Here is a 14,430-nt window from a genome sequence, read left to right on the forward strand (position 1 = left end):
AAGCAGTGTGACAAGTGTAAAGTGAACAAACATTTTTTAATTGTTTTAGTTTCTTAAGCGGGCTTAACAGATTTATTGTGTACAATTGAACTTTTGTTTTAACTGAATGAAGTAGAAGCAAAAACTGGTTGATTGAAAATAATTCATTTTTCTATAAAGTACATTTTTCAGTCCACTTAGCACACAGACTCACAATTTGACTGTGTGTTTTGGCAAACCATTTTTTTACACAGCAACAAGCTATTGTTAATCTCGACTGAAAATTGTCTACTTTTTGGCTGGATGTTTTTTACATTTTTTCATATGACTCTATCTTCTGACACACAAAGCGAGTTGTTTCTTGTCATATTATCAACACTGTGGCAAACTTGTAACAAAAACAAACAAACATATCAGAAAAGCTCATTGCAAAAAAAATGCGACGGTTGATCGAAATGATGAAAAACGGAACGTAAGGTAAGGGGACGCGAAAACTGCATTGGAATAAAATGAAGAGAAAAAGGTTTTGAAGAACAAAAATGTAAATTTCAAAATGGCGGCGCATGCTTGACAAGATTTCATCTTAAAAAATTGGAACGTTTTGCATCATAATATTTCAAAACGGAAACCTTGCAACATGATATGTTCACTAAAAATTCACCATAAGCAAATTGCTTTGTATTTTGAACCCTACCAAACAAACCAACAAAATTAAAACGCAAAATGCTGTTTGTTTAGTCAATTCTGAAAACCCCAAAACAAATTTGATTTGATCTAAAACTGCAAATTTTTTGACTTACTTCCACACCAGTGAATGCTCACAATAAGCCACCCTATCTTTCCATATTGCTTTAGCCAGCATTTGGACACCATGGCTACCAACAACCTACAAAGGGTAAAGAAAAGCAATCAAAGTCTTTGCGGAATTGCACTCGGTCGTCTGGCACTTTCCCACCAAGACGATGGATTCCACGATCTACTGTTTCTTATCCCGCTAGTAATGCTCATCTGTGAGCCCGCGGTGTCCATATGCCCCCTAGAGCAGCAGCCTAATCTCCAGCAATACTTCAAGTCGTGAAGCATTCGCCTGAACTCCAATCGGTACTTCGGGTTAAGAAAGCCGTAAAGAATAGGATTTACCACTGCATGGCACCAAGACAGCATTCCGGCAGCAAATTTTACTGTAGCTGTGATGCGGATCTTTAAAATCCCTGCAAGGACACTGATGACAGATGTAGGTAGGACACAAATAGCAAAAGCAGCGCATATAATCAGACCACTGTAAGCTAGATGCCTTTCAGCTTCCCGCCGTCTCTGTCTTCTCCTACTGTCGGTGGACGTGCTACTATGCAGGGAGGAGTTAAGAAACGATTTTCGACGCCAGTTAGTGTATATCGACTTATGTCGGTTTAGTTTAGTCTTCTTAACAGGGATTCCAATATCATTGTTGGTTCGCGACGGGTTTCTTTGATAATTGGTTCGCGTCGTTGTGTACTCGTAACCCGCACATGACAAAGAGTCCTGTCGGGAAGCGACACCGTCGTCGACACCGCCGATAGAGTAGCGATACAAGCGACTGCCGACCGATCCCACCGACACCCGGCGATCTTCGCAATCACTAGTGGGTCCTGGGATGTCAACTGAAAGTGAAGAATTTTGATTCTTTAAAGATGAGGACTCTGCATCCAGCTCCGAGGTAGGATGCTTCACACTAGCGATGCTGAAGCTCCTATCTACACAATCTCGGATGTCATCCTGCTGTGCCCCGTTAAAGACGCTTTCTCGCTCCTCATCTTTAGCCGCATCCTGGTCGCTTCTTTCCTCTTTTGCGTCCGGAACCGAATTGCTCCTGTAGTTTTTCAGGATCTTCCGCATGAAATTCTGACACCACCTGCACTCCTCTTGGGATTTCTCACGTGATTTGTACCTGTGAAAGAACATTCTAGAATGAAATCTTGAGTTTGATAACGACTATACATATGAAGCAAGGGCTCCAGCAGTTTTTATAATGGGTTGTTTCATCATATGATAGTCACATTGCTGTTATTTCATCACATGATAATTACCTCAATTTAAGCAGAAATTTTCAGCAGGTATTGGTATATCATACATTACGATGTTTTTTTTTTCTATCTGACACTATGCTACCATGAAATTACTGCTTTGTAATAATGAAACCACCATTCGACAAAACTACATTTAAAAACATAATGGTAATATAACTCACAAAATACTTTGAGATTACAACTCTTGGCCGAAAAAGCAACCTTCAAAATGGTACTAAAGAAAAAAAGAAATTCTCTAACCTTCTCATCCTGTCACTCCTCGCAAACGCAGCCACCAAAGATGAAGTGCTTTCCTCATCCCGATCCTGGAACTTGCAGTTGTCATGGTTACAGGTGTAGCTAGTGCGTGCGTCATCTGACGTCGCATGATCGATGACGATTTTTGGAGTCGAGTTCTTGGAGCTGGTCATCACCCTTTTAGGAAACTTGTTGATCCCGACTGATCTTGCTCTTTTCCGTGATCCCCTGCTCCTCTGGCTCCCTGATCTTGAGTCGTTTCTTCTTATCGGAATGGTAAAACTCCTCTTCTTCATAAACTCTTGGACTTGCTCTTTTCCCACATCGCAATCTGGGCAATTTCCCCCCTCACAGTTTTCAACGGGTTTTTGAGCGTTTTCTCGGCTCCTGATGATACCCTCCTTGACTCCACCTATGCTCATGATTCTCTTTAGAGGTCTTAGCTGCCTCCTAGAGGATTCTTCATCCTTGAGATTAAGATTGTCCTCCAGGATAACAGTAGGAGATAAGTGTGATGAACTTTGAATTGACCCCTCTTCTATATTTTTCTCACATCCAAGTAGATTCGGCCGTTGGTGGTTCACACCATCCTCTGTGCCTAGTGACTGTGGTTCCCTGTCACCTGAAGTAAGAAGACTTGAACTTTTCATTGCGATCTTCTCATTGGCTGAGCTTAAAGGCGCCTCAACTACTGTGGCTCCCTCCTCTGTTCCAAAGTTGTCGTTGTGATCAACTGACATTGCTTTAGATGTTGGTTCCGAGTCGATTGTTGAGAGAATTGTAACGTCTTGCATCCTTACCGTGGAGTTCAAAGTGTGCTCCGAACGCATTCGAAAGATTCCGTTCTTTAAGGAGGTGGTGTCGCTATTGTCTGGAATATTTAGAACTAATTAATAGATTCCACACAATCCAAAGTATAAATGTGACTTATAATGAGTGAAAAATCTGATGTATGTTTTTGAGACCCATTATGTTTAGGCCTAGCAATACCCATCAATTTGACGTTAACAACAACTTTATTCAAGTGTAGCTTAGTTGGTAGTGCGCGAGTCCCGGAACTCTCGTGTCGTGGGTTCGAATCCCTCCGCAGGCTAGATTTTTTAGCCTAAGCCTTGCCATTTGGGAATGCTTTGTGACCAGATGATTCGGTATAACGCCTTTAATTATGATTTAAATATAAGTGCGCTGTGATCGCTGGTCTGTATGAACGCTTCAGGGCTGATCCCAGTTATGAATTTATGTTCATATTTGCTGCATGAATCCTTGAGAATTTATACCAAGCGCAGAATTCAAGTAAATTTTACAGGAAACTGATAATCCAGTGTTTCAATGGTTATTAGTTTGTATCACTTACCTCCCCAACTTTTCCTTCTTGAAACATCTTGCTTGGTTCGACTCCCTCGGTTAAATGAATCTCGTTTTCCGCCTGAGATGAAAAGGTCTGGAGATGACATGGCTGTCAGATGTTTTCCATTTCGCTTTTCTGCGGAAACACACAAACATATTGTGAGAAGATGAAAGTACTGAGTTTTGTTGTGCAACGTTAAAACAAAATATGTTTTAAGTTGAGATTATAAATTCAACTGAAAATTGTAACTGAAGTTGGCAAAAAAAAAGAAGTAATGATAAATGTCAACGTGTTTTTTTACTGTTATTTAAACATAAAAAGTTTTACTGCTACTGAAGCGTATAGCACCTCGAACAATGGAGAATAAAGCAAAAATGTATTGTAAATTTGGAAACAACTAAAAATTGTAAGGCCAAAAGTGTAACAAACGAAACAATACCAAAAATTTGAGTAATTTTTATCAAAAGTGTGCCTGACCAAACACATCAGTATCACGTAGTCGGAAAATACTCACGTGCTTCTTTGGGTTCGGATTTTTTGTTTCCTCCCTTCGTCGGCGTTGCCATGGGAACCTGTAGATATGACATCGACCTTTTCTCTGGCGTGTTATTCGCGGTTTGTCCGCTCGCCGACTCATTTGTGACTTTCTGTGGCGACGGCGGTCTGCTCGTACTCATGCGGCGCCCTCCAGTGACGCGAGATAACTCGTTTTGGTCACCGCCAGTGGGCGACACAGAGAACGGAGTGGGGTAGTGTTCAACCGATTTGCGACACTTCTTCACTTTGCGGAGGATTGCCCTTATAAAAGAGAAAAACCTTGTTAATGAAAATCCGATAGCAACAAATACTCTCCTATTTAGTTTATAACCAGCTTTTTTGTCCATTAACATTTTACGTCGGCAGCGACATAAATCGATGATGTATTAAGCCAAACCATGGTCGATATACTTTCAAGCCTCTTGTGTCAAGATAACAATCAAAAAGGTTTCATTAAAATCACCATGAAAAGGCAAATCGATGTATTGTGTCTAAGGTGTCATTCTTTTGAACTTTAATGACTTGTCATTCCTTTTTGCCCTTCAAACTTTATGCAAACTCAACTTTAATTTTTTTCCAATTATAAGTTTACAAAACTCGGGATTTCGTATGTTACGTTTTATATGACGAAAATAATTTTAACGTTAAAAATATTTTTACGCCTTATGTATATCAATAAACTTTTTGTGTAGTTTGCAATGAATACCTTTTTATACTAACCCTGTTTAGAAAGTTAGAAAAGCAACTTATTTTTTCATTTTGAGGTAAAGTTAGACATTAACATTTTTCAAATCAAGTGTATATTTCTGTCCACACAACGACTTCAAGGAAAGTTAGTAAAAAGTGGACCAAACCTGACTTAAACCTGCTTAGAATAAAAGCAATCAGTCAAAAAAATGTTAAAACTAAAAACATAGACATAGAGCAGTTGCCAAACTTCGCAGTACATTTGAACTTGCAATGTAAAGTCGTTACCTGTACAGCACTATAAGGGCGATTGCTGGGATCAATTGCAGTAGAATGTTGACGGCAATTTGGTAAAATTTCAGTGGAGTCATTCCCAATTTGCTTGTCGACAGGGCGCATCGTAAACTTGACTCTCTCCATGAGAAAGCATCAACTATAAAACATTCACATTCTAAATGCGAAATCACAAATGGAAAACAAAATCACATATTGAGTACAAAGCACATATTAAATACTGATGGTATACGTCTAAGGTTACTGTGAGTCTGTTTGAGTTTGTTTTTTGTTAATATCGGTCATTGCAGACATATAGCTGATGAAATATTCTCCGTTTTTCGTTTCTGTTTTTAGCTTGTGTGCACGTATTTGTGCAAAAAGTGACACAACAGCCCTTTCAGTGATGTAAATATGCCTTTAAATGTCTTCTGTTTTTGCATGAAAGTGCAGCAATGGGTTTTTGCAGCAATTTGAGTGTATGACTGCACGCATGCCACTTTTACTAACCATTTGTGCGCCAGGGTCTTTCTAAATGCATTTGTGCGGAAAACTGTAGGATAGGAAAACGTGCCGTCATCAGTGCAAATGTGCAAGCAGTGACTCCACCAACACGCAAGTAATAGTGAACAACTTGTCAACGGTGCGCCGCACATGCCACTGTATCTTTTTCACATATGACACCGACAAATGTTACAATGTCAGGTAGGGAAGTATTCGTGAGAACTCAGGGTTGCTCAACGACCCTTGCCAGTCGCCAATATCCGCTCTTCAGCGCCAACTTCCGGCCGCCTCGTGGGACAAATTGACCGCAATAATTGACATATAAACCATTTGACCTTGCAACCAGAAACCCATGCATTATTTCCAGCCTCCATTCGCCGCGGAAAAACGTGCGTTTGGTTTGTAGTTGATGCAAAAATACAATTCTCCGCACCATTTTAGCTGCCAGTGACGTAGTGTGGGCAAGTTTCTGACGTTATTTGCGTGTATTTTGAATCTAGCATGCGGCTGTTTCATGCGCATGTCAATAAATGCTTTTTTTGCTGCCGAAATTGAGTTGTTTTTAAATTAAGCTAGCTTCCAAAACACCAAACAGACAAACAACTAGACTGTGAATTTACGTTAAGCCATGACTCACATGCTTTACATAAGCTTCCCCCTTGCCAAAATGGGACGTTGTTAATTTGGCGTGACACATGTTGAAACAATATTTCTACTTTGTCTATGTATTATTGATGAGGCTTATGTTTGTATTGGATAACATCGGCGCCACAGGACAACTGTTTTTTCACTGTTGAACCCCTGTTACGTAGGGTGTAGCATAAACGCTTGAGGTAAAAGTGTGTATTGTTTAGGCTGTTCGGTGCCAAAGTTTAAAATGCTGAACTTGCCCTTGCATATGTGTTTTAATGGAAAACGTTTTAATTGCTATTTGCTTGCAAATATTTGTGCTTATCTGTAGGTTTTGGCAACGCATAAAAGCATTGTTGCATGGTAAAAATATAAACAATGTCAGCTCATCAAGGCAGCTCAGCAGAAATACCGGAAAATTAATACATCATTTTCAAAGAACATGTTGGTCTATAAACTGAACTTTGAGATCAAAAACATAGCCAAGTTGTTTGTGAAATAGATTGTTCCTTTTCATTTTTATCCTCGTGGATTCAATAACGTCCAAAGCGTTACGCTCACAATAAATCCACCATCGAGCTGCTTGCCTTATCACAAGTCTAAATTAGATTATGTTTTATTTGCTATTTGTGACCTGCATGCGATTTTAATATAGTTTAGCTCGTTGTGTTTTCTTAGGTAGCCTGGTTTTCGGTTACATTGGCCAGTGCTTGTGATCTGTTTATTAGCATTTCCAGTAGATTAAACTTCACATTTTTGTAAAAACTGACATTTGTATTGTTTGCAAAATATGCAGACGTATAGGATTTGTTCTTGTAACGAACTGACAGATTGAATTTAAGTGCACCGTGAACGTTGATGGAAGTCGAAAAATTTGAAAAGGCGTTGAAAATAATGAAGGAAGTTGTCAAACGAGTTGGAGAATTTGCTGATTTAGTTATTTTACCTGACAAAAGGTTACAATGTTACTGATGTAACATGCAAAGCGGTTTGCCCTTTTGTCTAATTGTGTGCCATAGTTAACAGGAATGCCCAATTTAAGATAAGCTTTTGACTAAGTTTCTTATTTAATTTTTTTTATTTTGCAAGCGGTTAAAACTTAACGCTGTTTTTTTGGAACTCACACAAGCTCCCTGTCAAATAAGAGCACCTTTCACTAACTGTTTTATATTGTCGAAACTTTTTTACCGTTAGATAATTTAATCATAAAAGCATTTGTTATCAAACCAAATGCACAAGCCTAAAACTGAAACAAAAAATTGAAATTAGGCCCGAAAGTTGGTGAAGTTCTGGCACAAATGAAATCGAATGTGAAGGTTCATATCAAACTTGTTTTATTCCAACTTAAGCACAAATTTGACTTGAAAAACTTGACTTACAGACTGCTTTAAACCTATATTTTTGTATTTGAATAATTAGATGAATTCTGTCAAACCCGTTAATCTTTGTCGAAACCAAGATTAAAAATCATTGCGTTGCATTGATTCGTTTCGATTTTGTCATGAGCATTGGTAACGAGTATTGGGAAAAAATTGATAAGGGCTCTACTTACATATTAGGAAAGGCATGTAGAGAATTGGTGCTGAAATCCACACTGCCACTAACCACCATTTTATTCGGTCCTTGGAAAAGATCTTGCGATATCTAAAAGACAAAAACTACTCCTTCAAAAAATACTCAAATTTTTGCCATACTTTAGTACACACATAATGTGACCGACTGATTCGGTATGATGCCTTTATTAGATCTGGCGTATTATGATTTACATACGTTGAAAAACTCGGCGCATTTTGCGGTAGTCAGGTAAAATACCAAGGATAAATAACTTGTAATTTTTAGGTTTGAACTTTAAATATATTTTCGCAGATATACAATTTTATCATACTTTTGTGCACACGTTCACCTAAACACGCTTTAATATCTTGATGAATGGTATTCCAGGTACACAGTTTTAACCCTTTCACTTAAAGCCATTACTAGGGTGAATTATAGTTTTAATTCATTGATCTATCGAACAAGCAGCGTTAAATACAAAGCGTGCAAGCCTTTTGTACACTTGTGAGATTTTAATAGCTAGTTATCGACTATATGTGACAGCTTAATCAAGCTCCATCATTTCTGTTCCCACAGATAGTTAGTTGACCTCCATTAATATTTCATGTACTGCGGACCAACCACTGAGGTTATGTAAGCCCCTGTACCAGGACTTTGCTTTTAAGTGCAAATGTTTCATGTGTATAACTGCTACAGTGTATAGGAATGCATAAATTAAATAAAATGTGCTGAAAAAGTACCATCCAAAAATCATCTTTTTTGATTTTTTTGTCTTACGGGAATTTTTTTGGTCACGAAATAGTTTTTTAAACTTTTTCAAATTGACTCATTTTATGGATATAAAAGTTGTTCACTAACAATTTTTTACCCCAAAATATTAGATTCCAGTTTTATGTAGCAAATTACAGTAATTAAAATGGACAGATATTTTTTACGTTCTTAAGGCGCTAATACAAAGGAGTCAGAACTCTACAATGTTTCTCATGTATCGGTATTTGATACTGATTGCTTGAGATTCGAATCTATACGTTTTAAGCTTGGCATTGTACCCAGAGCGCCAAAGTCCTGCGGTTTGTTCCGCTATCTTGTACGATCTTAGCAAAGCTTTACTTTCACTTAGGTCTTCCTAATCTTACAAAACTATACCACCAGCTTATGTATAACTTCTATGTGTAAGAATTAGGTCAAAATATACAAGTAGACAATGCACGGTATGCTAATGAATTATTTCTGACCATAGAAGAGCTTATCTATGGGCCATTGTCTGAGATTAATTATGCCATAATGAATATGTCAAAAAATCGAAAGCATGATTCATAAATGCCAATGGCACTCTATGCTTGAAAAATTGCGTTTTCGTGTTATACTGATAACGTATGGGAAACTGGAAAAATTCCAGATGACGTCATTGTGATGACGTAGGAAACTTGATAAGAAAAGACTAGTTTGTATTTTTGATAAAATGTTTGGAATCCAATTCCTCTATAACTATGCTATAGCAGTGCGAGTTGTATTAAACTTCAGCGTACTAAATCTATGCACAATTAGTTACATTATTGTGTTTAATATGTTTATTAATACGACGTTTAATTTTTCTTGTTGGACAAAGAGTTAAAAACGTTGATACGTTTGAAATGGCTTGGCGCATTTTTTGACGTTTATTTTTGTTAAAGTAGTGCTTATTTCGAAATTGTAAGGTCTTGGTAGTAAATGTGGTTGTAATTTTGCCTTTTTCTTTATCTTACAAGCTAAAACTATCGATTCTTAATGCATCCATAAAATCACCCATCAGCTAGTGAAAAAATAAATACACCCATGTTGTCAGTTTGATTGTGATTGAACTGGAAAGCTAGAAAACGTTAAAAGCCCAAACTGCCGAGAATAGACTCAAAAGGCCAGCATCTATTCATAGGCCAACCCATGTCCCCTTTAAAACCACTAAAAGTGACTTGAATACAGCCACAAAGGTGATAGCGTGTCTTCGGCTATTTTTGCGCGATCGGTTTTACGTGGAAGAGTTCGCTATAAGCTGAAGATTGTCGTCCACCGAAATTAACATGTGACTTCTTGCATAACCTTGCCACGCTTTACGGTCCAGCCGAACTGGCGATTAATAATTCATTGCGTGAATTTCCATTACGAATCGTAATAAATGCGTTGTAACTTTTTGTACTGCGCACGTCTTTTTGTTCGACAATGGCATCGAGTGAAGGGACGGTGACATAAAATAATTCCTTTTTTTCTTTACGTTAAGATTTGATTTATAAGATTCTGAGTATATTTCGCTTTTTTGGCGATTAACAACTATTTTTAAATGTACCCACAGCAATTTTATGTACATTGTCACCAATTCAAATGTATAAAAAACCTCTATATTTTGAGCTGGATCTAGACTACGTTTTATCACATGTGTTTACCAAAGATTTAGTGTCTTAGATTTGGTTTGGGAAAAATTCAAAAAATAGTTTAGGCTTCCCAGTCTAAAAAAAGACAAATTGTTGCTGTCTGCGAAAACCCAAAGCACACAAAGGAATTTAACAACACCTATTTGCTGCCTAAAGTTATGAAATCTTCATAGTTTTACCACGTATAGTCGTATAGCCTATATATGACCACGATACTTTTACAAAGGCATTTTCTAGTGTTTAACTGACGTTAGGTTTTCATGCAAACATTTTTTCATGATGATTTTTGCCGGAACAATCTCGCTGAATACGATTTTTTGAACTTAACTTTTTGACTCCTCCAAGCTACTTACTTTGAAGAATGGACGATTCCAACGTATCGGTTGAACGCTATGAAAACCAAATTGATAACAGACGAAGATAATGTCCAGTAATACACAAATCCCAAAGCCGTACAAAGTTGACGTGGATAGAAATCGTCTCCTGTTGCTACGAGTGGTAAAATCATTGGCATCACCTGTGAAGGTACGCACAAATGTAATGTACATTCAACTTAAATTACCTAAAACCAGAAAGGTCAGTTTAAGACATTGAAAAGCGTCGTGGGTTCGAATCCCACCGTGTACCAAATCTTCTTGAAGATTGAAGTCATTGAAAACACAGTTTTGATGTGTGAACCCTTATGTACATTTTTACCAATTTTAAAAGTCTATTTTTTTAAGTCTCTAGCAATCACAAACCCCCCTTGGACCATTTTAGAGGCTTCTTGGGGTCTACGAACCCAGTTTGTGAACCCCTGTTTTAAATAAGACAACAATAATGCTATATGGTGTGTGGACCCTTACGGGCAGTTAACTGCATTTTTGAAAACTATGAAGTCATTAATTTTTTTTACAATAATGACCCCCTGTGACCGCATCAGGGGCATCTTGGGGATCCACGAATCCCAGTTTGGAAACCACTGCTTCGACAAAAAACATTTCTTCTCACCAATACTGAAAACACGAGATCCACGATGCACAGATTAGTGATTAGATGATTAAATGATGTCTGAAGTTTTCGGTTGCGTCTGTAAGCTTCGATAGTGACACTGTTTCCAAAAATCCCAAGAACGGAGACGACCACGCCCACTGCCACGCCAGTTAACGCCATCCAATCAGCAGGTGTTGTGTCTGTTACGTATTTAAATGCAAACATATGTCAAGTGGAAGTTTTGTTGATAAAATTGTGGGTCACTTGATTAAAGGAAAACTGTTGCTATTATTTTTGCTTGGCACATTTATTTCTCTTATTAAGTCTTCAGAAAGTTTTACGAAAAATATATATTGTCATAGCTAATCGCACAATTCGTTATTGGACGCGCTTTAGACGTGTATTATTTCATTGTAGTGAACGAACCACCATGTAACATGCAGCATGGCTGATCTAATAATGGTTTTGTCTAGACTTGCGATTGCTTTCAAAGTTTGCACTCTTTATAGGAAATCTTTATCTGTGGTAACAATTAGAGCGCAAATCTAAATAACCGACATTCAATTCAGACACCACTTAAGAGTTCGCCATATTTTTCCTTTTCAAGCCCACTTGTAATGACAAAACCCCCTTGTTTTGTCACAATGCTTTATGACGTAGATACTACGTAACAGTAAGGCGTTGAAGAGCTTGATAGATTGTGTTGAAGTGCATTGCAAACTTCAGTAAGCGTCCTTGTCGTGTACGAAGTCACACTTTGAGAGCTTGTAAGCACGTGTCGTATGCTGGCCCGGTTAAGATTTATGCCCCGATGACATCTTGGCGTTTAAACATGGGTTTTTAGGTTTTTTAACGTGACATTTGCGTTCAAACGTCGCGTTGGTTGTGCAAAACCTTCCTAATGCGCCGGTTCTACGAAACCTTGAAGGTGATATATTTGTTTTGTTTGATATGACTTTCAATTTTGCGAAGATAAATCTGAGTTTTTTAATAAAATTTGAATTTTTTTCTTAGAATTAACGCGTCAATGCCATTTGATTTTGGGGCTAAACGCTTTGCAAACAATAAGTCAAAAGAAGCCAAACCAAATCACGAATTAGAAGGGTTTTTAACACATCAAACACTTTTTTTGCCAATTAGTCTCTTGACTGCATTGGAAAGTTAGACTCCTAACTGTAAAATTAAACGTCTAATTCTTTCGACTTTTTCGGTGGTTTAACCCTGAAGCAGTAAGTTACGTTTCTGCAAACAAACCTCTTCGGTTTCATGTTTAACAAGGTGAAAGTTGAATCACTAAACACGGGTGATATCAGCTCGTTGAACCCAACCCAACTCGTGTTTGCTTTCCATTCCCAGTTCAATAATCGCGCGCGTCCTGCTGTAACGTGGTGCCGGTTGTTTGCAGGTGTTGTATGTTTGTGATATTAACACAATTTATCACGTCAAGGTTTTGTTTCCTTGAGCAAGCGACCGAGACGCACTGGGTAAAATCGTATTTACAACTCACACAATAGTTGTACTTTCCGGTAGGGTTCAGGCTTCTGTTTTTATAACGCAGGTTTGGGCCTAACTTCACATTTTGATTACTGTTACACAATTTTACCAACTTTTCGGTCTAATTCGGAAAAATCAGGTTTTGTACCGGGTTTTGGGGAGTTGTACTTTAGGTTTTATACCCGCTTGCTACCCTGTTTTTACACAATATCTTATCCAAAACAAAAATTTTAATTTATGTCTCCATTGGCAACTGACAGTCTGCAGGTGCACGATTTGAGCGGATGTTTTGATTTTTGCATCATCTTCTGCACTTGACGGGTTGTCAACTACAACGTGGTGTTATGTCTTTATATTACTTTTCCATTGTTTAAATACAGTACTGTTTAAGCTGGATGATAGCACCAACCCCGAATTTGTGCCGTTAGTTTGGCGACCAGCACTTCAGTCAAACAATATACATCAGGTTACGTTTAATGCTAAAAACCTTTCGATTTAAAATGAATGTGAGAAACCCTGGTCTAAGATTTATCACCCTTGTCACAAACAGCGCACCACGATTTCAACAAGTAGTCTTAAATTTTTTCCCTCATGAAACTTTAATAGCTCGATGCTGCGATCCCATGCAAAACTCTTTTTTAGGATAAAGAAACTGTTTTGAAGTGAGGATGCGTTTGTTGCCATATACACACCGCAAATTAGCAAGACTTACACAACTTTTTTATTGTGCTCTAAGGTTAAATAGCACATTTAAAAAAAACTCTACCTGACGATGTCGAATTCCATCCATTCCCGAATTCGCTTGCATTATAAAATCCAGTCTCGGGTATAATCCCCGCGGATGACGTCATCCTTGAAGCGTTTTTCACTTTTCAAATTCAGGGTCATTTGATTTTCAGTGACCTTTTTATGTTACACTATCACTTGCAACACAATAGCAACCATATATATGTATGTCTGATTCTTAACACTTAGACATATATATATATGTACAATTTTAGAAAGAAAGTGCTTCAATTCGTGCTCAGCGAATTGTCTGATCAAAATAATGTGTGAACTTGAAAACGTTGCGTTGATCAATAAACTACGAAATATGAAGAAGAAACATAACACAGTTGAACATTAGAAGATAGAACTCTAATTAAGCACCATCATCGCCTTTTCCATAGTGTTTCTGCTGAACAGGGGAAAAATACTATACGCAAATATTGTCCATGCAAAATCGTTCTAAAACCCAACAAAAGGCGATATTAAATATTATCTTCTTTAGATGAATAACATTAACAAAAATCAACATCCACAGGACCTTACGATTTAAATAAGACAATATTAAGCCGTCCTTTGAACTGTAATTCCATATATTATCATAGATCAATACTCTGTTTTATCAAACGTCAAACCTATAAGCCATCTAAACATGAGTAGAGCATCCTTAAAAACAATTGTAAATCGCCAGAGATTAAATTCTAATCATCCCAAAATCCTCAGCTGAAAGTCGGATAAGCCGAATGCCATTCCTCCGAGGTCGTGATAGCAAAAGAGTAAATTAATATGCTCTGCATCGATTTTGGTACGTCTCGGTGGAGGTTTGCTGTGCGGTTTTGGTAAACGCTTGTCAGTGCGATTTTAAACAGACGGTTGTGCTTTGACAGCGGACCAAAAACATCCATATCCAATTTGTGCAGCTCTCATTTACGTTGTGTTGCAGAAACCCTTACCTTAAAGCTCTGGCTATAATTCCTAT

At 37.8% G+C, this 14,430-nt stretch overlaps 2 protein-coding genes across 4 annotated transcripts in view; one reads left to right on the forward strand and one right to left on the reverse strand.

Moving 5' to 3' along the window:
* LOC145237402 (protein O-mannosyl-transferase TMTC2-like) overlaps positions 1-14,430 on the forward strand; it is a 46,423-nt gene that overhangs the window by 22,864 nt on the left and 9,129 nt on the right. The window lies entirely within an intron of this gene.
* On the reverse strand, positions 341-13,608 carry LOC145237404 (uncharacterized). The gene is made up of 9 exons (XM_080100254.1): positions 13,453-13,608; positions 11,211-11,392; positions 10,574-10,737; positions 7,814-7,905; positions 5,143-5,287; positions 4,145-4,428; positions 3,637-3,765; positions 2,286-3,153; positions 341-1,906 (listed from the first exon to the last, which is right to left on the reverse strand). Exons 1-9 carry the CDS (start codon positions 13,535-13,537, stop codon positions 889-891), a joined length of 2,967 nt encoding a protein of 988 aa, XP_079956380.1. The 5' UTR covers positions 13,538-13,608; the 3' UTR covers positions 341-888.

This window comes from Phallusia mammillata, chromosome 7, assembly GCF_965637545.1.
Source record: "Phallusia mammillata chromosome 7, kaPhaMamm4.hap1.1, whole genome shotgun sequence".
In the NCBI taxonomy this organism is placed as follows: Eukaryota; Metazoa; Chordata; class Ascidiacea; order Phlebobranchia; family Ascidiidae; genus Phallusia; species Phallusia mammillata.

Bases quoted from the DNA above. Each gene is read 5' to 3' on its own strand.
- LOC145237404 (XM_080100254.1), bottom strand. From the start codon at position 13,537: ATGACGTCATCCGCGGGGATTATACCCGAGACTGGATTTTATAATGCA. The intron at 7,906-10,573 runs GTAAGTAGCTTG...TTTGTCTTTTAG, and splicing joins GGAATCGTCCATTCTTCAAA to ATATCGCAAGATCTTTTCCA. The intron at 3,154-3,636 runs GTAAGTGATACA...TAAATATTCCAG, and splicing joins AAGAAGGAAAAGTTGGGGAG to ACAATAGCGACACCACCTCC.